The sequence below is a fragment of the Ictidomys tridecemlineatus genome, chromosome 4 (genome assembly GCF_052094955.1).
Source record: "Ictidomys tridecemlineatus isolate mIctTri1 chromosome 4, mIctTri1.hap1, whole genome shotgun sequence".
NCBI lineage: Eukaryota > Metazoa > Chordata > Mammalia > Rodentia > Sciuridae > Ictidomys > Ictidomys tridecemlineatus.
This window is the reverse complement of record NC_135480.1, coordinates 202,406,111-202,431,606: the sequence shown is the minus strand read 5'-3', so window position 1 is coordinate 202,431,606 and position 25,496 is coordinate 202,406,111. Positions and strand designations below refer to the sequence as shown.

General features: G+C 54.9%; 1 protein-coding gene across 24 annotated transcripts in view; it reads right to left on the bottom strand.

The window, feature by feature from the left end:
• Positions 1-25,496, bottom strand: part of Ralgps1 (Ral GEF with PH domain and SH3 binding motif 1) — a 246,469-nt gene that overhangs the window by 13,887 nt on the left and 207,086 nt on the right. For 13 of the 24 annotated variants that reach the window (XR_013438308.1, XM_078048253.1, XM_078048251.1 and 10 more), the window contains 4 exons: positions 23,138-23,205; positions 13,131-13,257; positions 11,864-12,018; positions 9,622-9,673 (listed from right to left, as the gene is read on the bottom strand). Coding sequence is in view for 21 of the 24 variants with exons in the window: in XM_078048253.1 (XP_077904379.1) it covers positions 9,622-9,673; positions 11,864-12,018; positions 13,131-13,257; positions 23,138-23,205 (402 nt within the window). In the remaining 3 variants the exon portion in view is untranslated. Of the gene's footprint in view, positions 1-38; positions 7,555-9,621; positions 9,674-11,863; positions 12,019-13,130; positions 13,258-23,137; positions 23,206-25,496 lie in introns of those variants that run through there. The other 11 variants (XM_078048261.1, XM_078048263.1, XM_078048262.1 and 8 more) reach the window with 5 other exon arrangements.

The following is a 25,496-nucleotide window of genomic DNA, read 5'->3' as shown; positions in this document are numbered from 1 at the left end:
AGGGGCTCCGTCCAGGAACGTCCCTAAGCCTCAGGTGATTATTTCATTAACTTTTTATTAATGTTCCCCTTTCCCAGTTACCCCAGTGTGAGGCTGTCATGTTTAATATAGGATGCTACGTGGCCCATGCAGAACATGGTAGGTCCATGTCAGGTGCGTGCCAGCACAGAACTGTGGGCAGCCTTGCATGTTGGGCCTGGGGCACATGCAGCACCCCATTCTCCAGGACATAGCTGGATCCTGCTGTTTGCTAAGTCCTCTCCTCTGGATGGCCTCCTCTGCTGGTCCAGCCGTCCCTGTCCCTGCAGACTGGTTGGGTGACCTGATCAGCATTCCGAGCCTGTGAGCCAGGATCTCTCCAGGGCCTCCTGCTGGCATTTCCCTCACCCTGAACCTTTCCAGGGGAGATGAGCAGCCTCGCCTTCCTCCTTCTGTATCCTTTTCTATTTTAGAGACTCATTCCCGAATCCACTTGCTGTGCCAGCCTCCTCCTCTCCCCTGCGGGGTACTCCAGCCCTTTCTTTGCCCATGGGCCAGATGAAAATGTAGCTTCCTGTATAAAGTCAGACAGGGTCCCTGCTTCTTTTGCAAATGTTCCCGTTGTCCATGCCAGCTTAGATACTGGCCCCATGACACTAGCACCCGCGGATTGTGTCGGACACCCTCTCTGCCTGCTGTGGGTACATAGTGCCATCATTGAGCCTAGGGCCTCACCCTCTAGCTGGGGACAAATAGTTTCTAATGGCCATCAGGTCCACTCTTCAGGGCCCAAGTTCAGGGCTGATAGAAGTCTGCTGGCCTTGTGGGATGGCTGCTCCCCGCTTTGACCATCACCCCTCCTCTTCAGGCGATGACATGCCACAGCTTGTGCTTGGGCCTCCAGGTCTTCCATGCAATGGGTCTCTTGATGGTCCCAGGCTGACCCTGCCCTACCATGAGCTGTGGCACAAATGAGAGGCCTGGGATGCCCAACCCCAGCCCTCAGGCTGAACTGCACCTGTCTCTTCCCCTGGTGGAGGGTTGGAAGGGTGTGTGCGTGAGATCCTGCAGAGGACCTGTGGCCAACTCTTGTCTGCTATCAGAGGATGCACAGACTCACAGCTGAGTGCAGCAGCTGCACAACAGGTCTCAACCTGTGCCGCAGGGTACTGCTTAGGGACAGCAACAGGTGGGCCGCGGGGCCGCTCTCCTCCCCAACCATCACCCTGAATGTGTTTTGATTAGGGTATGACAACAAACATTTGTACAGTGTTGTCCTTGGTGGGTGTGTCAGCTGCCAGGGAAGTCTATTCCTCAGATCTGGGCTCCCACTCAGAGCTGCAGCCTGTCTGGAGTCAGGGATGGTGCTGCCTTCCCAGAGCTGGTCCTTTGGCCCTTCTGTCTGCCCACTTCTCATGCTCTAGGACAGTGAGTGACAATAGGACTGTCCACAGCCACCAGCTGATTCTCAGGGCAGGCAGTGCTGCCACCTTCCTGCTGTCGCTCTTCCTGCTTCTGTGAGGCAGCCCGTGGCTGTGTCTTCCACCGATGGCCTTTGCTGATGGACAGGCTGAGATTGGCATCTTGCAGCTACCTGGCCCTATGAGCAGTCCTTCCTCAGGCCCTCGGGAGTGGGGAGTCCAGCATGCAGGGCATGGCAGGATAGGAGTCACCAGGGGGTGGTGTTAACCTGGGCCAGGTCTTCATGCTCACTCCTGGAAGCTTCGTTTAAGCACCATTATTCCCCCAATGAGGCTCAGCAATGTGAAGCTACCGGATGGTGGCACAAGCCTCATCAGCCAGGATGTGAACCCAGATCTGCCAGAGCCATTCAGGTGCAGGGAGAGGCAGAAGGGCCATGGTAGAGCCTACATGGGCCACGTCCATGGCTAGTCCATGTGGGGCCTTCTTGGCATTCTGTTCACGGGCACGTCACTGTGGTCTCCCTTGTGGCTTGCACTGTGATTGAGGTGTGTCAGCGTCTGTGAGGCTGTGTGGCCACCAAGTTCTTAGGCCTGAGGATCTCCTGGGCTGGGGCACCTGCCAGGGCCCCTGTCCCTGGGCTTCCAGGATGAGTATTCTCCTGGGGCTTTGGCTGCCAGCTGCTTACTTCTAATTAAGGGCTTCCACCAGGAATCACCTGACCCTGCAGAGGGACACAGTTCTCATGCCTGTTTTTGATGAGGACACTGAGGCTCAAGGAGAAGCCAGCCCTGTCCCACCCTGCTGGCCCGTTATCAGATGTGGGAAAATGAGTGCTCAGAGAAGGCGTCTTGACATGTGGGCAAGGTCTGCCTGAGCCGATCTCACTGCTCCCGACTGTGGAAGCCACGTCCTGCTCTCCCTGGAGCTGGGGATGGCCACACCAGGTCTGGAAGGGCAGCAGGATGGTGACCTTTTTCCAGGGCCAGCTCTGAGGGATGGTGGCCAGCCTTCTGTCCCTGCAAGCTGTAGGAGGCAGCATTCCAGCTGGCCTGGTAGGCTGGCACCTCATAGCCAGGAGCCTCAGTCACAGGAGCCAGACGGCCTGACCCCCTCCCTGCTCTGAAAAGACTTGTTATGTGGGTGTTCAGGGCAGAGCTGCAGGATGAGGGGGCAGTGGTATCTGGTAAACCACAGAAATCATGGGATTTCCCATGGGGGCTCCCACTCCAGAGCCACAGGCACCTTTCCTACCATAATTCTTGGGACATGTGGCTCAACACAATGTGTCCTCAGAAGGCCAGTTGGACTGTCTGCTCTCCAGAACAGAGCTGAGGGTGAGGGGTGCAAGCAGGCAACTGAGGGGTGCATGGGAGGTTTTCTCTGGGGAAGATGCAGGCTGGAACCAGGGGAACTCCTTCGTCCCACAGGGCTGGAAAAATGACGATAATGTCATGCTGGTGATGATGGTGGTGGTGGTGACAGCAATGGAATGGTGGGTCCAGGCGACATGCTCAGCAGTATTCGTTCCTTATCCCACGATCCTACAACACTGTGAGGTGGGCACTGGGATCCCTGCCTCACAGATAAGGAATCTGAGGCTCTGAGAGGAGGAGCCACTTGCCCAAGGTCACAACACAAAGAAGAGGAAGCATGGGCAGGCTGTTGAGGTGGCAGCAGCTGGGGCACTCAGACTGGCTAAGGCATTGTTTTCTAAGTAATGATTAGGCTGTAGTTATCAAGAGGGTTAAAGCCTGAGCCCTTGCTGCCAGTCTAGGGAGCAGAGGAGTCGAGAGGAGCCTTGGATCAAGCCACTGTGAGGCCTCAGGAATCTTGGTCTTAGCAGAGGTAGGCTCCCACCCCGTCTCAAGTGCATAGAACCTGGGGAGGAGTGCACCAGAGTGGTGCACCCCCAGAAGGGCCCAGGTGCACTGCTCATCAACCATGTTGACCTCACAGGCAAACCCTAGACTGGAGGCCAGGCCCATCAGGCATGGCTCATCTGGGCCACTGTCTAATGGTCTCCCTCACTGATAGGCAGGAAGTGCTACCCTGAACTCTGCTGGGCCCTGGGACAGCCCTTTTTGCAGCACTTTTTGAAGGACACTTGCTCTCTGTGAGCCACCTGTCCTTCCTTCTCTGGGAGATGTCCCTATTCACTGGGTAGTTCCCTAGGAACCACACTGACTACATGTCTCCATTCCCTGGATAGCCGAAAGGACAGAACAACAGGCAAATCCAAGCCAGATTTTTCTCTGCTGGCTGTTAGGAACTAGATCAGAGAGGCTGGGCATCAGGTTCAGTGGCTGGGTGAAGCTACCACACAAAACCTGGAAGCTGTGAGCATCCATCCTCCCCTCTGTGCAGCGAGAAGTCCAGATATCTGGTGTGCAGGGCCGGGGGGACTGGAGCAGACAGGCAGAGGGGAGGACAGACACAGGCAGGACAGTCCTGTTCACCTTCTAGGTACCAGCTATGCAGGAGTTGTGGTGCTAGACAGAGAAGCCATGGGCAGAGTTTTCTCAGCTTCTGTGAAGCAGCGGCTGGCCCGGCCTGGCCCAGCCTTGACTGCCCTAGGCAAGGACAGAGTCAAGTGTAAGCCTTTGGAACCAGGGGATCAGCAACTCCTGCCACTCCTCTCTCAGAGGAGCCTCACTTGCCAGGCTCTAGGATTGGGAGCTAAAGGGGTGAAGCAAGAAATGGCACCTTTGGGGGGAAACCAGTCAAGAATTTGGCAAGTCACCCAACAGGGCTGCCACGCCAGGGGCTGGGCAGAGTAGCCTGATCCAAAGTCCAAGGATGAACCCAGGGAAACTGGACCTTGGGAAGGGCTGGCAGCAATGAGAGCTGGGATCCCAGGCCTTGGGCACAGGTGTGGGGGCAGAGGGCATGAGGTCATTGTGAGTCACCTGAGCATGGCCACTCACACAGCTACGTGGCAGCTGAGGGGACCCCTCATTCCAGATCTTGGCCTAATTATTCTAAAATACTGCAAAGTATTGATCTGCAGAGGCACCTGTGTCCTGGAAAGACCGGGGCATTGTCCAGAGTCCTCTGACCTCAAGAAAGGAAATGTATATTTTTAAAACTGTGAGGGGTAGCCAGGCATGGTGGTGCATGCCTGTAATCTCTGTGGCTCATGAGGCTGAGGCAGGAGGATCAAGAGTTCAAAGCCAGCCTCAGCAACATAGCAAGGCCCTAAGCAACTCAGTGAGATCTTGTCTCTAAATAAAATATAAAAAGGGCTGGGGATGTGGCTCAGTGGTTGAGTGCCGCTGGGTTCAAACCTGATACCAAACCAAATCAATCCAAACAAAAAACTGTGGGGTAGCAGGTGTGGTGACCTGTTGCAGCCCTCCATGACTCCACTCTCCATGTGTCTCCCTAAGGGTGGCAGGCAATTCTGTGAGCTAAGCTCATCAGGAAACCTCACACAGAGCATCTCTCACCCTCCTCACTACCCCTAGCAATGCCAGGGTCAACTGCCTGCAGCACCCTTTAGAGGGCCCTCCCCACGAGGCAGCACCACCCTGAAGACCAACAAGGGCTGGTGAAAACTTGACTTCATTCCAGTCTGCCCACCCACCTTGACTGAGATGCCACTGGGGGAGATTCTGCCCAGCCTTGGCCTGGGTGGCATGCTTGCCGGCAGACGGCACCCATTTGGGGGAAGCTCCAGAAAGTCCCCTTTCATTTCTGCCATAGAGCACCCCCACGGCGTGCCAGGCTTACTCTGCGGTTCCCAGCTCACAGCCAAGGAACCGAGGCTTAGAGGCCAGGGGGTCCCCGGGAGATGGAGAGCATAGGTGGCCCTGACCTCAGGCCCTGTCTCTAAATAAATTATAAAAATAAATATACATTAGGGACTCTAGAGAGCAAGTCATGTCACAGAGCCCACTCGTCCTGCATGAGACCTCTAGTGGCCTCCTCAGGCCCCAGGACCCCTTGAGGGCTCACCAAGGTCGTCTTCACCAAACGCCCTTAGGCCTCTGTTAAGCCCATCACACCCTCCAGAAGTCACCCTAAACCTGCAACCAGTGCAGGTCCCCCCGGACACCAGCCCCACTGGATGGCCCCAGTGCCACAGTGGCCCCTGGCACATGGCTTCTTTAAGGTTCCATGAGCCCAGACTCCCTCCCTGCATATCCCCAGCCCTGCTGGAAGGGAAGAGGACCCTCTGCTTCAGAGAAGCTGAGTGCTGCCCACTCCTGCCCTCTTCCCTGTCCCCCTAGAGGGGCTTCCTCTGGTAGCTGGGTCTCTGAGGGCACTTCTTCTCTCCTGGTTCTCCCTTCACCCTATCATGGCTCATCTCCCACATGAGAAGCCCCTTCACCCCCTTGGGTCTCAGGAAACGGTTGCCGAGGTCTTTGTGGTGAACTCAGGGACACACCTTCATATTTTGCTTCTTAAAACTGGTCAGAAATCATCTCTGATGATATCTTTAAAAAGCTAAGTGCTAATTATTTTTCTGAGTAGAAAAGAAAGATGTGGCCATTGTGGAAAATCTGGAGGATATGCAGGTGAGACAAGGGACAAAAGTCTCTCAATAACCTACAACCCAGACACAATTAAGATGAATGAGATGGTGCATGTTTGCACACACCCATGTGTGTGCATGATTCATTTTGTTCCTTTTTAAAAACAAACCTCTTTTAGGGTAAGCTGACCATGGGGACAATATTCTTGCTCTCACCTTAGTGCCAACACCTCCCTCTCCAGTCAGACACACAGCGCCTGCCCCACTGCCCGCCTGACTTTCGGCCCTTTCCCTTCTTTACTTCCCTGAGCCTGAAGGTGGCTGGAGCCCAGCCCAGTGTGAGTCCCTGGCCCCCACTCTCCAGCTGGTTAGGCCCAGGTTGAAAATGTCTTTCAAGGACACCTCCCCACTCCGTGGGCTGCGGGGCTCTCATTCTACCTGTGGCCCCATGGATCAGGGCCGACTGGTATAGTCACAGAGAAAGCGGCCTACCCTTGCCCTGCTCCCTAGTGACAAAGACCATGGCTCAGGCACACCACCTGGCAGTCCTTCTGGGCCCTAAGGATAGGGTCAGGCCTTTGGGGCAACCAGGGACTGAGGGATGACCAACTGACCCCTGGCCTACTGCTCCTCCCCAGCCCCACAGGCCCTTGACTTTGCTAGGGCTGACATGGATGAGGGGACACAGGGTGGGGAGCACAGAGGAGGGTGTCTTTCGCTCCTTGTCTCCTTACTCCACAGTCCCAGCAAGAGCAGGTGCAGTGCCTCTACAGTGGTCCATGGCTCCCCAGGCACAGTGTGGGAGTTCTTGAAGCCGGACATTTCAGGAACACAGCGAGGTGTGGCCTGGCCTCTGACTGATACCGAGGACCACCTTTGAGCCCTTCACTGACAACATCCATGTGTGTAGACTTGAGGAAGGTAAATTCACAAGACCACATCAAATGATCTCCCTTTTGGCAGACAATAGGAATTCTCCTGCTCACCTGTTTATGGTGGCATTAATGGTGATTTGGATGTACTTTTGAAGCTGTGTGTGGTAGGGAGTCTCTGGCTTGGGGCCTCTTTGCCTTTTACTTGGTACCTGGCTCCATTTCTCTTCATAGACCAGGCCAAGTCTATCACCAGGCCTGGGGTGCTGGGGGACTTGGGAGCTGGTCAACTGAATGTCATGGTTCCTGAACTTCAGAGTGACAGGTCAAAATGCTGCTCCCCTGCCCTAGCCAGACCCCTTCCTCTCTCTCACCTTGTTATTCTGAGTGGGCCAGAGTGGACACCCAGGGATCAACTCCTCTTTAAAGAGGAGGAACTTGTGGCCTGGGGAAAACTGGGAATGGAGGGAGGACCCAGGCTAAGCACTGGCTGCCTGAAGATAAGCAGTAAAGGGACCCAGGTGGTGACACACAACTGTGAGGGAACAGCAACATGGAACAAAGATGCTCAAGCTGTGAGAGGAAACTCTTCCCCTGGAGCTCAGGTGCTCTCAAGGAAGCAGGAGCAGAGGATGGTACAGGGTAGAAATAGGAACTGGTGGCCTGGCCACCAGGGCTGGAGAGTGGGAACAGCTGGCACCTGAATCATCAAGCTTGCATGAGGCTGGGACATCATAACTCCACTGGCATCTCCTGAAGCAACTGGACTCCTGTTCCCCACAGCCAGGAGGGTTTGGCCAAGAGCTAGGTCACAAGACAATGAGAAACAGGTCACCCTCCCTGCAGGGCAGTTTGAGGGCCCTGGAGGCAGGGCTGGGTATCTGTGTGGATACACCAGCTGGGAGCCAGTGCTCAGAGGAGATACCACCCCAAATGCACCTGCTATGGATATTCGATGGATAGTGACTGAGACGCTGTAAGATGCTGCAGCCCATAGCGCTCAGCCCCGGGCCAGGACCTGCACCTTCCTCCCTCCTAGCAGCTCTGTGTCTTCTCAACACCCCTCAGGGTGGCCCACCGTCAGCAACCATTGAGGGTTCTGGCAGGGAGTCACTGCCTAAACAGCTACTAAATGAATAAATGAGTGGATGGAGGAATGAGCCAGTGAAGGAATGAAGGAAGGAACTGGGAGGTTTCTGTGGCGCTATGCTGGACCTTGGCCCTGTGCCAGTTTCCTATTTGCTGTCCTCCCATTGGCCTGTGTCTAGAGGAGATGCTGGCTTGTGTGTCATCCTGTTTTTCAGGGTGTCCCCAGGAGTTTCTGACTGAGTCTGACTGTTCTGGAATATGCCTCTTGGCCCCCGGCTCTCCTTTCCAGTGGCCGGGGTGGTTGCCTGAGCTCCCCAAACGGGAACAGAGCAAATGTCCCTCCAGGAGCCCTGTGGGGAAGGCAGAGAGAGAGCCTCTGAGTGTGCATGGCCTCCTCAATCCCTCTCCCTGCCCCCATCTTGGGGCTCACAGACACACTGGTGACATTGGGCCAGTCCCTATAGCTGTCACTGCCAGTCTTCAGGCTAGGTGGTAGGGCAATGAAGAGGGGGTCCTCGATAGCAGGAGGGTATGGAGAAGGGTCATCTCTGCCATTATCAGATGAGTGTGAAGCGGGCATGTCACCTCATCTCTCTGCATGCCCCATACAAAATGGGGACAGCACACATGCTGCTGTGGGGAGCACTGAGGCTACGTGAGTCCACATACAGGCCCAGAGGTGGCGGCACCTGGGGAGTGCCAAGCACAGCTCCTGACCATGACAGCCCCTCTGCCTGGAGGAACAGCTAGATGGGAGCGACCTTCCCTCTGGTCACTTTATGATCATGGGGGCTCAGGCAACAGAAGCTTCAGCATTGGAAGCGGCATGTGTGTAAGTTGTGTGCACTCACATATGTGTGTGTGGTGCAGTTGCCCACATACACCTGGAAGTGTGTGAGTGTGCATGTGTTTGTGCATGCACACGTCAGTGCACATGGACAAGTGTCTGAGCTGTGAGGATGGGCAGGGTGTGCAGATGCGGGTGGGAGTGTGACTGTGTGTGCAGATGTGAGGATACCGGGGAGAACTCTGTGGCAAAGCCCCTGGATGCTGGTGGGGAACCCACTCTAAAGGACAGTGAAGGCCTACCTCTCTGGGACATTCTTCATCACTGGATTTCCTCCTGCCTGTCCTCAGACCTTGTGTCATCAAGGTGACTTTCACCTTCAGCAGCCCTGCAGACACCCATTAACAGCTTCCTAGTGGTCCCAGAGCCCTGTGCTGGCCCAGGAAGCCTGGGTGTGTGGATCATGTGGGTGATCTCCTGAGTGGGAGGCTGGACACCCCGGCAGACAGGCTCTGCACAGGAAGCCAAACCATGTGCCAAGGGAGCCAAGAGGGTGAGTGACAGGGGTGGCCTCTTCACTGTCACCAGTGCCCAGTAGGGTGGTATTCAGTAAATGCCAGGCCCAGGGTCCCAGGACGTGTGGGTGCAATACTCTTAGAGTCCACCAGGCGGAGCCACGAGTCCATCTCAAGACTAATCAATTCTCCAGCTTCCAGTTTCAAGAGCTCACATCGAAGACCTGGTCTGCTGTGGGTCTCTATGGCTGGGCTGGAAGAAGTGCTCCTGGGCTGACTCCAGGACCAGAGGAGGAGTGGAGCTACACAGCGTGCGGGGGGTCAGGACCTCCACACACTCCTGCTCATTCCAGCTGATGAGCCACAGGCCACCCAGCACAGGCACAGCAGTTGGGCAGGGCTGTCTCTGCCAGAGCCTGTCTCCAGCTCCCTGGGGCCTGAGGTGGGATAGGAGGGAGGCTGTGCTGAGGCCACACTCACCTTTCCAGCCCTGAAGACATCTCTTCACTAAACTCTGAGCTCTCACTACTGCCTGGAAAAGGAACACAGATGAGTGAGTGCAGTGGCCTCGCAGAGAGGGGGCTGTCTCCCAGGTCACTGGGCACAGGCCCCTGAGCTCGCCATGGCTTCCAGTCTGTGGGCAACAACCTGATGTGAGTTTTTGTTGCTATTTTTGACTCTGATCTGGGAGGGCTGAAAGAACCATCCTGTCCGCCCCAGGCCTCCCTACTGGTTCAGGGGACACAGGGCTGGCACACCCTTACCTCACAGAGGCCATGTGAGCACTTCTACCTGCAAGGACAGGGCTGAACTAGATGCTAGACAGTGTGGCTGACTCACATTGACCTCAAGTCTTGAGGGAGTGCCCCTGCTGACCCCTGGCCACAGAGAGAGAGACAAGGTCTGGACTGTGCCCCTGTACCATGCTTGTCCTCCCTGTGGGCCTGGACCTGGGTCTGACTGGGACACCCTGCTTCTGTACAGACCACGGAGCCTCTCCAAGGAGAGATTTTTTCCTGTCACTCAAGCATCCACACATCATGCTCTGCACTTTCTCAGACTTCAGATGCTCTGAGGGTCGAGCTCTTTGCCTGAAAGAGCACCTAGCCAAGCAGCCGGAAGGAGCAAGGAAGAGTCCTTGGCTTTCATGTGGAGGGTGGAAAGATGGACAAGCCTGCTCCAAGCAGGGCACGTGCACACGTGGCCACTTACTCAGGGACTTTCAGCCCCAAACAAAAAAACATTTTGAGCTCCCTGACTTGAGGAGCCAGAACCAAACAACCTCGTGATCTCCCCCTGGACGCTGGACAGCACAGCACCTCACTCATCTTCTGCCTCAGGAAGAGCAGGCCTGTGCTCAGGCACCGCTCCGACAGTTTCCTGGATGTTAAACAGCTGTTCTGAGCCCAGCTGAATACTCTTGGGCCCACATTTGCCAGAGCGTGCTCTTCAGAACCCCTCTCCTGCCACACACTTCAAGGAAAAGGGGTCCGTGAGTGGAGTCTGGGAACCCATAGGCTCTGAGGGATCCCTGTGAGGGGTCACAATGCTGATGAGCATAGTAAGGTCCCTGGAAGAGCCTGCTCGCCTTGTTTAACTGGTCTTTCCTGGCACATGGCCAGAAACCTTCTTCTGAGGCACACCTGTGAGCGGGGATGCACTGTCCTGAGCTCTCCTCCATCCCTGCCAGTTTCCAAACAGGATGACCTCCTCCAATGACAAGAGGCAGACACAGCTTGCTTGTCACAAACTTCTGGGGATGGGAAGCAGCTTCCCCCTGGACTGACACGGCCGCAACCTGAGACTGCCCTAATTCCCGAGTTCGTGGGACACGACAGTCCTGCCTGGGTTTCCTGTTGCCTCCCCTTGCTCCTGGCCCACTGTCCTATAGTCTTTGCCAGATCAACTCTCTGTCCCACCAGACCTGAGAGAACTCCCTGGTAAGGGAAGCAGACAGACACACAGATACACCGGCCACAGAAGCACAGGCAAGCACAGGCACACTGAAAGGCAAGGGCCATTGGAGAGGGCACTGGTCTGCTGGCAGTAATGACAAGGGGCGTCCACCTTGCCTTCAGCTAACCTGGACACCAGGAGGATGGCTCTGTGACTAGAGCTCAAGGCTGGCCTCAGCCCTACTTCTGTGTCCCCTGCCCCGGCCTCAGCAGTACGATTTCTGTCCCCTCCATTGATATGAGCACCATCTCTGGCTGATGCTCAGTGGTGCAATCTCATCCCCGAAGACCACATTTTTGTCCTCCTTCATTTGGTTTCTCAGCATAAAGAGAAGTACCCAACTGACAACCCAGTGGCCCATCCAGCTGCCACCCCAAGCAGCTTGCTTTGCTTTGCCCTGCAGCGTCCCGACTGTAGCTCTGCCTGGGACACAAGTGCTACAGCAGCAGCAGCAGCAGCAGCCAGGCTTTGGGCGTTGACAAGGACTCAAGCGTGTGCTCAGCTGCTTCTTCCACCTGCCCACCACACTCAGGGCTACTAACAGCAGGAGGACATTGGGGCTCTTCCTGAAGCCCTGGAGGTTAGGAAGTGGAGGCTTCCTGGCTCCAGGGGATTTTTGCAGGGAGCCGCCTCTGGAAGGGTGAGGGGCATTGGGTTCCCTGGAGCAAGGTGCTACTGGGCGTGGCACAGTGACAGAGACAGACACAGAGCACACGCCGCTGGGCCTGTGGCCCCCTGCCTGTGGTGTGCAGGCTGGAGCGCTTACCTAGGGAGAGTCCATTGGTGACGGCGGAGGAGGTGAGGGTGAGGCCCTTGCGGGGGCTGCGGGACTCTAGGACACTGTCGTCCAGAAGGTGCCTGGCTTTCTCCGATGGAAATGTCGCACTTTTACTCTCAACTACACTCAACTGACACATCATACTGGAAATGGAAAGGAAGAAAGAAGGCAAAGCTCCTTATCTGCAGAGTAATGGTGGCTGCACCTGCTCTGGGGGCGGGAGTCCAGAGTGCAGCTGCAGGAATAGGCTCTGCCCAGAGCTGCGGACAGTCCGGCCCTGCCCTCTCATGGCATGAACTTGGGCAAGTCACATCCTTTTCCAGAGCCTCAGTTTCTCCATCCATCTACAGTGACTAACACTGCTTGCCCTGCCTGTCTCTCAGGATGAAGATAAGGCTTGTGAGTGATGAGGCCGCACGAGGGAGGCACAGTGGGCGTGGCCAGCATGGCTGATCTGGAGTCACCAGCACCTGGCCCGGTCCTGGCACCAACACTTCCTCACCATTGCAAGGGACATCACCTTGTGACCCTCACTGGACTTATTCTTACAGCATGCATAATAATAGCAGAGGCCTGCGTGGCTCTCAGTGACCTCGGCCTCACAGGTGTGTGGCAGAGCATCTATGGAGGGGAAGGAAACGCCAGGTACCCAGAGAGCGACCCTCTCCTCCCTCAGCCCCGGAGCTCCTCCCGGAGCCTTAGTGGTAGAAGGAAGGAATGTAGGGAGGACAGAAGGTGGGCGGGTGGGAAGGAGGAGACGGGAAGAAAGCAGGCAGGAGGGAGGGAGGGAGGGAAGGATGGACCCATCTGACCAGGACTCTGTGCCCAATGCCCAGGGGACACAGGCATGACTGTTCCCAGTCATGCTGAGGACCTACACGTCCCCCAGCTGTTGGCTAATAGGTCAGTGAAGAAGATGCTAAGAGGACAGAAATCTGCTCTGGGGACAGTCGCTGGTGTTGGCCTAAGTGAGTCGATGACTTCGGGCATGTTCTCTGGAATCCCACCATTGCTCCTCTGTCCTTTCTCCATTAGCCCAGAGTCTGGGACCCCTGTGAATGGCACACAGACTGTGCCACCAGGGGCTCTTTCTGAATCCACACCAACCTCAGGAGAGTGGGCTGGCCACAGACCCAAAACCCCCAGGGTTGGGTGAGGAGAGGCCCATCGGGCAGGGCTCTCCCAGCATTCCTGCAGCCATGCCTGCCAATGCAGGCCAGTCTGAAGGCCGGGGGAGGGCTATGCAGTCACCCACTTGTTGCCCAGGCTGTGGCTCTTCCTGTGTCTGGGGACTGGTGGCGTGGGCAGGCTGCCGGCCACAGACGCATCAGGACAGGTGGGCCTCCGGCGGAACCTCGCCGAACTGGAGCCTGCAGAGGGGCCTGTGAACAGAGCAGAGGGAGGGCAATGGGAGTGGGTGGGGTGGTGGCTCAGGGATGGGAAACCCAGGTTTGGGGTGAGGCCCTGGCCTGGCTGTCCACATGCACTTGGGCCTTATAGCTCTTACTGGTCAGATGCTGACTTTTCCCTCCCAATGTCATTGACTCCCAAGGCTGATAACCCACTGCCAGGATGGCCTGGGTCCCCCTGGGCACAGGGCCCACTGGATATCTGATGTCAATTCCTGCTTCCAGGTGGCATCTGAGAGACCAATCCATAAAAATGGAACTAGGGGAGCACGACCCTAAAGCAAAGGTTCTTGGCCTTGACTTTGCAGAGCCAGAGGGGTCTAGGGAAGGCCTGTCAGTTGCGGGGACTGAAACTACATCTAAGCTTCTGTGCATTTTATTGGCAAGGGGATCCAGCTGGTAGGATGGATCTTTAAGGCTTTCCTTCTTAACCAGGGGATGTGTCAGAACCACCTGGAGAGTGTGGGCTGTCCCTGAGGGCCTTGTGTTCTGCATAAGCTCTGCAGTTGACCCCGAGGCACAGCTGGGGAGGACCCTCTGCTTTAAATGCTGGGACCCAGGCAGGCTCTGTGTGGGGGGAAACAACTCGTGCAATTACTCCAAAGAGGAAGAAGAATGAAAACCATCCTGCTGTGTTTTGCTTTTGCAGTATTGCTGGAGAAGAATCCAGAGGGTGGAACTGCCTTGTTTATCAGCAGCCGTGTGAGGATTATAGTCCCACTGCCTGAGTCACACAGCTCCCACCCTGGTGCACAAAAGTGGTTTCTAAAGGTCAGGCTGCACTGCTCCTCCCTCTGAGGTTTAAGTGGAAGCTTAGCAGCCCTGGAATGGAGCAGAAATGATAACGATGCTAACTGATTTGGCGCTGTAACCTGGTGCAGTGCTGGGTGCCAGTCTGCCATGCTGCAGGTGGGCACACTGAGCAGACCAGAAGGTGGGGCTTCCAGCGCTGCCACCTGCTGGAGGCAGGACTGAACCCAGGCGTGAGACTCACTGGACAGAACACAGAGAGAGACTGTATGAGGGATCTGGGGAGCAGGTGACACTTCTCCAGGAAATTTGGAATGGGTAAGCCCAGTCACTGCCCTTAGGAAGGAAGGGGGAGGGCCTGGTGCCCACTGTGCACTAATGAGCTGGCATTGTCCATGTCCTGGCTCGCGGACTCGCTGACTTCTCTGAAGTAGGTTCTTTTGTCATAGCCACTTTAGAGGGAAGATTGGAGGCACACCAGGGCCACAGGCTGGAGGGTGCTGCAGCCGCCGCTGATGGTCCAAGGCCTGCCTACTCTTGCCTGGCTCCTTCTCACTGGGTCCTGCTGTGCACAGGGCCCCACTGACTGGGCAGCCCCATTGGCTGTCTGATGTACCAATTCCTGCTTCAGGTGGCATCTTGAGAACAGAATCTGATGGACCACAGAATCTGTGTAACAACAGAACCACAATAACTTCTGCATGTAGTTCCTGCTTGCTGGCTGGCTTCCCACTTTGAGTTCTCCAGAACTCTGGACCTGCTTCCGTCTCTTCTACTCAACTCTCTACCCTCTGTCCAGGACTAGGCCCGGATGTGCCCCCTCCCCTTTCTGCTCTGGAGTCTTGGGAGGCATGCCTGGCCTCAGATGCCCCTCAACCAGCTGGGGAGAGTGGGCGGGGGCCCCAGCGGAAGAGCCCGTAGCCTCCTGGGCCAGTGTCGGAGCTGATCTGCTCTCCCAGCATTGGGTTTCGGCCACTCCCCCGCCCCCTGCATTGTTGACCAATAGCCTGAGTCTGACATGGAACCAGAAGAATTTCCATTCAGCTGGGACCCAGATGGGGGGGGCTCTCTGCCAGTAAGTGACACCCTCTGCTACCGAAAGGCCTCACATTCCTGCCCCACCAAGCCTGGGGTGGCCCCCACGTGACAGTGCCAGGGACACTTGTCTTCTGGTGCTGTTGTAGAGCTTGGCAGCTGGCAAGTTTGTTTGCCCTGTCCTCGGGCAGGGGAAGGGGCAGGATGGGGGTGGTGATAATGAGCTGGGGTTCTGTACTTCATAGCAGAGTGCAGTCCCCACCGCCTGGCCTGATATGGCACGGATGGCTGGAAAAACTGACCATGTGGCTTGACTATCTCAGAGGATTGCTCTATTTTTCCTCAGCATAATTTTTCCATGAATAATCTTTAAAGCTCTTTAAGTGGCTGTTTCTTTAGCAGTTTTATTGGAACATATGAGAACTGACAGTCTCTGTGGGGAACGAGATATTAAGTGTTGAAGAAAAAGATCTGGTTTTCATTACATTTCTCTCAAGAAACCAAAACACTGTCCAAAAGACCACTCATTGATTAGAAGAGAAAAAACCACAGGGCCTTCTAATAATGGCCTTGGAGTGGTTGGGGTAAAGGATAATGAACACTGATGACAAAGGACTTGGGATCCGGAGGTGGCCAGGCCTGGTCTCCCACCTGTATCTGCACTTCAGGCTGAGCAAGGGTCTTGGGCAAGTCACCTCACCCCTCTGAGCCCTCAGGCTACATCTACAAAACAGGAATGGTGATCTTGTGCCCGCAGCCTCCCCGGGAGGGGTCAACCACACAGTAACCTGCCTTCTGCTCCCATAGATGTTTACTGCTCCCTGACCTACGGGCTGCCTCTGGGCCAAGCATCAGAGCTACAAAATGGATTAGAAAGATGATGTTCTGCTTTTATGGGATTGGGAGTCAAGTGTGGGAGAGGTAACTGAACCCAGGAGAGACTCCTGCTTTGACAGGAGAATGAGAATAATCAGTGCAGCAGGAGCATCATCTGTACCAGGAGTGAAACACCGCCACCATGATGGCGACGGTGCTAAATGCTAACATTCACTGAGCACCCCTGAGGTTCCCGAACCCAAGATAAATGCTTGGTTCACAGCATATATTCATTGCAATAACACTGTCATGCAGGTACTATTGTTATCTCAATTTGACAACGTGGAATCTGAGGGTCAGAGGGTTCAATAACCTGCCCAGTTGAGCAGCTGGCGAGTGGGAGAGCTCTGGCTGCTGCATTTGAGAACCCAGAGGGAGGACCAGAGAATCCTGGAAAATCTAACATCCCAGCTGTTGCAAGAAGAGCTCCAGCGTGAGCAGAGACGGAGGCAGAAGGAGCTGCGTATGCAGACTCAGGTGACGGCAGGCTCCAAGGAGCCTGGAGATTCCCCAGGGGAAGGTGCTCTGGCACCCTCAGACTCCCACCCTAGGAAGCCCCTGCTGGCTGGAGAGCAACTGGATGTGGCCAACTTGAGGCTGCAGGTGGGGTGGAGAGGTGTGGCTGAGAGGTATCCAGGAGGCGGCCAGGTAGAGATGTAGAGGGAGGGAACCCGGAGTTACCCTCCTGGAGTGGTGCCCTGCACTCAGGGGGAGGTTTGAGGGATAGTGAGCAGGCGGTGTGGGGCTGGTGTCTGGAGGCCACTGGCTGGCCTCACATGGCTGCTGAGGAGGGCCTGCTCTGGGCTGGGGAACCTCTTTCCCACGGATTTCAGGCTGCCTCCGAGTGCTGCCCTGGGCCAGCGCTGTCCTATTCCAGTCTGCTTGAGGGGCGCCTTCCAAGTCTTGCACATCGGGAATTAATGGGAGGCAGCTGTGACAGAGGGGAAACTACTTAACTTGGAGTCACAAGACTTGGGTTCCAGTCCCGTCTGAGTGACCCATCTGAATGGGAGGCTCTTCCAAAGCGGGTCTTTCATCACTGGAGGAGGAATGACCATGTGCCATTGGGAGCTCCTGCCAGCACCGTCCCGGCTTCTGGTGTGCAGGGAGGACTTCTGCCCAAGTGAAGGCTCAGTGTCCTCTGTTTCCTGCTTGCCTGAGTACATAGTCCTGTTCCCAGACTGGGGACTTGGGCCCTTCTGGGTCTGCCGGAGCCCCATGGCTCTTAAGGATGCTGGACCCCTTACACAGGAAGTCTCTGAGTGGGTGGTCTGGGGCTGTAGCTCAGTGGTAGAGCACTCGCCTAGCACATGCAAGACCCTGGGTTTGATCCTCAGCACCACATAAAAATAAATAAAATACAGGTATTGTGCTCATCTACAACTAAAAAATAAATAGTAACCAAAAAAAAAAAAAAAGAAAAGAAAGAAAGTAAGTCTCTGAGTGGGTTTCATGGAGAGGTCTGGGTACTGATCACACACATTTACTTCCACGTACATTTTGTGTTTCTCAAACATGCAGCTCTCACAGGTCCTTGCTGCAAGCCAAGATCAAGCTTATACACCACACAGAAGGCCACTTCATTTCTTCTTGAAAACAGCATCCAATCACCCCTCGACTGGGCTTAGATTATGGCCTGCTCTCTGCACAGACAGAAGGTGCAGACTCCCAGGCCACAGGGAGCCAGGGGAGCCTGGTACCTGTGAGCCCCTAGCAGGACAGTGAGACTAGGCAAAGTGGGCTTGAGTCTTGGCCCCTCTGTTTTTTTTTTTTTTTGGTGCTGGGGATTGAACTCAGGGGCACTCGACCACTGAGCCACATCTCCAGCCCTATTTTGGATTTTATTTAGAGGCAGGGTCGCACTGAATTGCTTAGCACCTCATGGTTGCTGAGGCTGGCTTTGAACTCACGATTCTCCTGCCTCAGTCTCCCTAGCCGCTGGGATTATAGGCATGTGCCACTGCGCCTGGCTTGGTCCTTCTTCTTGACGTTGACATGACCAACTCCCAGCCCGTGAGCTCCTTGTGTGGAAGCCCTCCGCCATTTTGAAGACAGAAAAGGTTTCCAGAGGGAGGAGCCTCTGGAGAGAGGCAGGCCCTTCCCCATCCCTGGGCTGCTCTCTTCCTCATCAAGCAAAACTTGGGGTTGCCAACAGACCACTTGGGACTCAAAATGTCTCCTCCTGGTGGGAGACCTAGGGGGCTCCCAGTGCCTGATTAGGCCTGAGGATGCCAATATGGCCACAGCCAGAGGACAGCAGTGGCCACAGGAGGGCTAGCTGTGTGCTCAGGTCAGTCTGGGAGGGTAGGCCTCCCGTGCACCAGGGGGCCCTGTGAGGAGAGTTGGCATGACATCGAGGGCAAGTAAGAAGTGATGGTGGGGATCTACTCGGAGGGGACATAGAAGTGGCTGCAGGGGTCCCTTGAAAGGGGATATGCATGTCTCTTGGTCAGGGAAGCTAGAGTCTCTAGAACACTGTGCCAGTTCCCAGGAGAGGGACAGGTGCACTGACCACTACCTGGAATTCACAGTGCCCCACAGCAACAGCATCCACTGCTCTGACTGTGTCCCATCCTAGGCTATGGTCAGCAAGTAGAGGAACACAGGGAGAGGAAGCCACACTGCTGCTCTCTTGCCACAAGCACCCAGGCATGAAGAACCCCAGTCAGGGTAGGGAAACGAGATTTAGTGCCAGTCAGGTACAGAGTTCTGATTCTAGTAGTATCTGAGAACCAGTGGAGACAGTGGCTGGCTCCAAGTGCCTACAGGAGATGCAGGGATGTGCCAGGCGGTTTCCTGGGCAGGTGCTTTTTTTTTGTACTGCACAGGTGCAATGGGCAACAGGGATAGAGCCCTGAGTGCTCGGGGGCCCTCACTCACACCCTGCTTTTCCCACGTTAGATACAAGTGACACACCTATCCAGGCTCCTAGGCTCAGCCATCGGCTCTGCCACTTCTTTGACATGTGAGGCTGGGTGAGCCCCTGGCAGTGATTGGGAGGACAGGGACGGGGGGCAGTAGCTCCGTTTTCCTCCTGTGAATTAGCTGGGGTGCTGTCCACATAGTCCATTACTGCTGCCTGAGTGGTAGGGTCTCCCTCCGCTCTCCTTAGGCCTGAGCAGGCCTTGTGGCTGCTCTGATTCAGAGTGAGGCTGGGTCATGAAGACCCTGCCATGCAAGCTTCCTTCATGCCCTCCTAGGACATTCATTCTGGGGACAGCCAGCTGGCCCCAGCCTTGGAGTCTGATGACTTAGAGGCTGCCATACTGTGAGGAAGCCCAGCTGCTATGGAGTGGCTGCAGCCCCAGCCCAGCAAGCACCAGGCATCTGAGACATGATATCTCCAGGTGTCTTCAACCCCAGTCTGACTTTCTGAACCATGGATGTGTATTTGTCATAAAATGTTTGTTTTGTGACCCTGGCTTCTGGGGGACACGGCTGATAAGTACCTGAGTAGGAGCTGGGTGAGGGCCATGGGCCCCTGTGCAGTGCTGGCAGATCTTCATGGGAGCCTACCTGGGAGGGCTGAGAGCACTCCCGTGAGGCAGAGTGTGCAAGCGCCATGCGTGGGCTTCCCAGTACCTCCTCAGAGACTCCCCTAGTGACCCTGTGGTGAGAGACTGTGGTGTGAAGCATTCCTGTTCCCAGGAAAACCAAGGCTCGGAGAGATTAAGCCAACTGCCAGGGTCCTACAGTCCCCAGGTGCTTGAGTTAAGCTCTGAACCTCGGTCTGGCTGGCCCTAGTATGGGGCTTAGTACCAGGTGATAAAACCAGGAGACAGAAAGGTGCATCAGAGAGCAGTCCTGAAGTGCAGGTGCAGACTGTGGAGGCCAAGGCCAAGGCCAAGGCCAAGGCTACCCTGGACTCTAGTCCGAGGACAACTGTCCTTTGGGAAAGCCATGCAGAGGTGGGGCCAATCTGGAAATGTCCTAATCAGTTCCAAAACCATGAAATGTGCCTTTCCCTCTCTTAGGGTGAGTGTTCTGTGTGAGTTTTTCTCTCCAGGAAAGTGGTAGTTCATTTATGTAAGCCAAACATTACATGAGGGCGAGCAGGGGTTGGAAGATGTGGCATTCCTGGCCTTTTTTCCTCCACAGACCTGGAAACCGAGGTTTCTTCATCTCCTTTCTCCCAGCCTATTTGTTGGAAGTGCATGGCCATTCCTCAGGGGTGGAAAGTGGGGGACAGCCCTCTCTGGGGTCTAGGGGCCATCCAAGGAGCCAAAGGAAGGCTGCAGCTTGGAGACCACTTTTGATTATAATTAAGCTCCTGGAGAGGCTGCGACCGTGGCTGCTATCAATGCCTGGGTCAAGGCCTCCCAGGCCCCGAGGCAGAGGAGCTGGTTAGAGAAGGATTAGAGCGTGCCCCATCCCGCTGCTGGCCATCTTGGCCTGCTCACACTGGCCTTCTTTTGATTTTGAACCTGCCAGTTCTTGCCCTTGATTTTGCTGCCTATCTTCCCCACCACATGTGAGTGCTAGGGGTCAGGGTCTTGCCTTGCTCTTGCTGGGCAATTGGCCCATAGCATGTCTGAATGAATGCACGAGAACATCTGGGGGCCTTTCCTTGGCAGGTGTGGGGATGTCTGACTGCTAGAAAGAGCCCCAATGGAGCCTAACCCCCCTCCTGAGTAATGAAGGGAGGCTACGTTCCTCCCATTCCTGGGACTGCATGAGGCACATTCCAGTTCCTGAGTCTGGTCGGGCTCCTGCCACGCGGCTCAGTCTAACTGCCAGACCCAGAGAGGCCTCCCTGGAGCTGCCTTTCTGGTCCTTGCCTCTGGGGGACCCCTATCTGCCCCTGGCTATAGCAGCACCCCCCTCTCTGTCCTTTGAGGTGGCGAGGGGGCAGTTTGGGCCACTGAGCGTTCTTCAACCATCAGATACTCCCCAGCCCTCTGGTGATCAATGCAAACCTTCACATCCTGCTTCCAGGGCTGAAGCCAGGGATTTGGAAGACGGGTGGAAAACACTCCTGTGTGCTGGCTCACTGCACTGAGTAGAAACTTGCCAGCATCAGCACTTCCCTGGAAGGCTATGCAAAATCAGTGGTCAGCCCATGCCACCAAGACTGGGTGCCAGGAGCTCCAGGGCTGGGCTGAGGGGTAAGGCAGGTGATAAAGGCATTTACCCAGGGCCCCTCTGTGCTGGGCTGGTGGAGTTCCACACTGGGCCCTCTGTCAGGGGGCTTTTAGTCTGGTGGGAAAAATAGACATGGGACAAAGGAGCCCAGGGATGACTGGAGGGACATATAGTGCAGGAGAGGTAGAGTGCTGGCAGGAGGGTGTAGCATGGGGCTGGGGGCCAGTCATAAGGATTCTAGGCTTTGCAGGTCACAGGGGCTCTGTCCACCCACTCATCTCTGCCATTGAAAGCAGACAGGCAATCTGTCTGGGGGTGGGTATGGCTGTGCATCCTCCTATGCAAAAATCAGGGTGGGCCAGCTTTGGCCCACAGCTTGCTGGCCCTTGTGAGATGGCACCTGACCTGGTGGGGGTGGAAGCTGGGGAGGCCTCCCTGAGGCAGTGCCAATTAGCTAAAAGCTGAAGGCTGATTCAGTGACAGGCAGAATCTTGGTGTTGACAACCACAGCACCAATGACAAAGCTGCACCTATGGGTCTGGAGCGTCAGGCTCCACAATGCTTCACACACATCACCTCAGAAAGTCCCCATGACAGCCCCATGAGGGACGAGTATGTCAGGCCAACTTTACAGATGGAGTGTGGGTTAAAAAGAGCATCTCAGAGGACAAAGTTGTCTGGGGGAGTATTCTAGAACAGGGAGCAGGTGGAGACCAGCCCAGCCCCAAGAGTTTTCCCTTGGACACATTTGCCAGGGGCCATTTGTCATGGGAAGGCAGTGAGCTTGGAAGATGTTTTAATGGTGGGCTCAAGGAAGCCCCATGAGCTCCATGAAAATCAAGCCATGGCCAACAGTGACTTGAGTACCTTGAGGTGTAGACAAGAGCATCTCGCAAGCTCTGAGGAGCAACCATATTGCCCTCTGCCAAGTTATCAGAAGACCAGGGTGCTAGGGTATGGTCCAGCTGGCAGGATGGAGTTCAGAGAGGCTGGAGGCAGGGAGCTGGGAATGCAGCCCAGGGACAGGGCAGAGGCCTTGCAGGGTGGGGCTTGCAGAAGGATGCAGTACTGCCCAGCCCTGCCACCCCATGGCTCTGACATGGGAGCGTGGAGATGGTGGTTTGAGCAGGTGCAAGGCTGGAGGGGGCATGGCAACGGCTTGCCACCCCTTCCCAAATAGGCACTGCATGTCAAACTACACTGGATGCCTTCCAAACATGGTCCTGGTCTGACATTCTAACATTCCTGGGATGATGGTTTTACTATCCCATTTTATAGGTAAGGAATTGAAACCCAGAGGGGTGAAGTCACATATGTAAAACTGCAGTGGTCTAAATCACAGGTTAGTGTGATCCAGAGATCAAACTAGGAGAAGTGCTGCTGGAGATCAGCCCTGGTCACTGAGAGCTGGCTGGACTGTGACTAAAAGGTAACATGATGAAAATGACAGTGAAGCCACCAACACCCAGGCAGAGTACTTTACGGGCCTGACTTATCAGGAATTACGACAGCTCTACAAGAGTGTGCCATCTTAGCGCCACTCTGTGGGGGAGATCACTGAAGATCAGAGAAGCCACATGTCAAGCTGGAAAAGGTGGGGCTGGGACTTGATGCAGAGCCTGGGAGCTCATCACCAGGAACATGTGTGCACGCACGTGCGCGCTCCCTAACAGGGGAAAACATCCAATGCTCCCAGGAGGATGAGCCACCTGGACATGGTGACACCCAAACCTTAGGCATTCAGGACACCCCTGAGGGGCACATAACCCACCCCCTGGCCCACATGCCCCAACGGTAAAGGTCTAGGTGGCCTGGAGAAGATCCTGGATTTTTCTGTTCCTCATGCACACTTCCAACTTGGGGCTCTGTTTTTCCCTTTCTTGGGGCTGTTCACTCCCGGGGTCCTCCAGGGAGCCTCTGGACAGGGGTGTCCCTCAGGGGTTCCATGTGATCAGGAGCCTGGCAGGTTGGCATGGGAGACTGAGTGGGGACAGTTGAGTCTGCCACACTCCAAACTCAGCTGTGCCCTTTGGCTCCACAGGCAAAGGCCAACCCAGCAGCCACCTTTAGTCCATGAAGGCTCTGGTCTCACCTGAGGTGGCTACAATACCTGCAAGATCTTCCTTGGATGAAAATAGTCTTGGAGAGCTGCTTCCTGGTTCAATTCTGAGTGACAGTCTGAAACAAAGATTTTCACAAAATCAGACAGGCCCTGGCATATCCAAGGGAGAACAGAGCAAGTGTGCATTTGGGGTTGGGATATGGGATGTCTGTGAAGGGTCAAGTAGCCACAGGACCCAGGAACACTGTGAGATCTGCTCCCGATCACAGCTGCATACATTTTATAAATGAGGACACTGGGGGCAGTGGGACTAAGTAGCTTCCTTTCCCAAATTCACAGGGCCAGCAGTGCAGAGCAGAGCAGGGATGCTCTGACACACATGAAGGCTCTGTGGGTCATAACTGGTAACCTGGGGTAGCTCTTTCTGGAGTGGATGGAGACAGCCCCCAATGAGGTGAAGGAAACCCTGAACCCACTACCAAATTGACTGTAGGCTTCCTGTCTCCAGAGAGCTGGGGCTCCAGCTCCCCCAGGCTACAGAGTTGGGGAGATCTGGGACCCCTGGGCCTCCCAGCCAGAAGGAGGGGAACCAGCCCCTCTCTGCACACAGGAGGAAGGCCAGGTGCCCCCTGGTGTAGCAGAGGATGGAACACCCAGACAGCCTCCTGAATGGAAGCAAGAAGAAAAGAAATGGCCTGGCAGCCTGCAGACCTCCTCTCACAAAGAAGGAAAGAGAAAGGGAGACAGCTCTGCCCGGGCCTGACCCAGCACCACAGGAAATCCCCTCAGGCGCTCTCAATGGGGGTAAGACTTACTAAAAAGATGGCTGAACACAACAAAATCTGAAAAATGAGAGGATGAAACAAAGGAACAAGATGGAACAGGGGACTGTGGACTGAGAGGACAAAATGGAAGATTGGAATGAGAACGTGCCGGCCCAACACCTCAGTGGAAACAGATCACCTGGGGACACTGAGCACTGGGGAGGAGCTTGCAGCACTTAGAGAGGAGCTCAGGATGAGGAGGGCAGAGAACACGCAACGCATGACACCCTGAGTGACAGAAGCCAGGAAATGGCACGGATGAGAAAGTCCATCAGAGCAGAGAAACCCTGCGTGGCTCTGAGGCTGTACCCTATAGGGCTTTGGAACTTCACAGAGCTCTTCACCCGCAGGCAGACAAAACAACAGACTTACTTGAGACTTCTCTACAGCACCACCCAAAGCCAGGAGGCAATGCACAGGGTCTACAGGCCTGGGGGAGGGCAGAGCCCCAGCCCACACAGACATTTCCATGGAGAACTCAGGGAGTGCAGGACCCATGAGGGCGGGGAGGGGCCTGCTTCCTGATGAAATTCAGCTATGTAAGGGAGCGTTTTGAAAATAAAGACTCCAGGAACTGAGATGCTGTGGGGGAACAACAGGTGGTAAGAACTGAATCCACTTAAAAACATGAAACAGTAGGAATTGTGATTCCTGAACATGATGTTTATGTTATAAACTTGAACTACGTTGTCCAATAACAACACAACTAACAAAAATCTGGAAGGTGGTGGAGGTGAAGGAGGGGGTAGTGCTCATAGTTTCAGCTTTCAAAACTGGAGCCAACTGATACCGGACACAGTAGAAACCTAGATACAAGGAAACTCACTGACTCAGGCCTCTTCATGTTTTTCCTGATCCCTCTTAAGAGTCTTAGGAGGCTCATTTGGAAAATAATATCCCTTGTAAAAGAAATATTATTTAGAGAGCAGAGATTCTTGCCTTTTATTTCAGTTCCTTTTTCTTGTTGAATTAAACTAAAATACTTGAATTAAAAAATAGCAAGGGTGGTATGATCCTATTTTAATAAATTCCATCATTGCATCCATCCATTGGTCCATGCTTCTTGTACATGTAAATTTTCCACACATAGAAAAATGACCAAAATAATGTTTACTTAATTCTAATGGGTGTGTTTTCTAGGTGGCAGGAATTTGGGTAATAATAATAATTTTAAAAAATGGCCAAAGCACTAACTGGGCCTCTTGGTGCAATACCTCAAAGCAGACAGGAAGTGTGTTAGGCAAGCAGTGTCACCAGTGTCACCAGTGTCCCACGTGAGGGTGAGAAGCCAGTCTCCAGGTGCGAGCTGGCCATGGAGAGGATGCCCCCAGCAGAACCACAGGCCCTGCCTCCTCTTGCTACTCAGAGCCAGGACCTCCTTGGGAAAGGAGCCCCAGTGGTGGCTGATTGGGGCCCAAATGTAGCCTTCCCTGCTGGGCTTGCCCATTTTGGCCACAACAAAGGGGTGACTGTCCTTTAGCATCAAGTGCTGAGGGTGCTCTTTGACCTTCAGAAAAGAAGGCGTAATTGCTAACAATCTTCAGCCTTTCCAGGGATTGTGTCATGGTCACAAATATTTATAG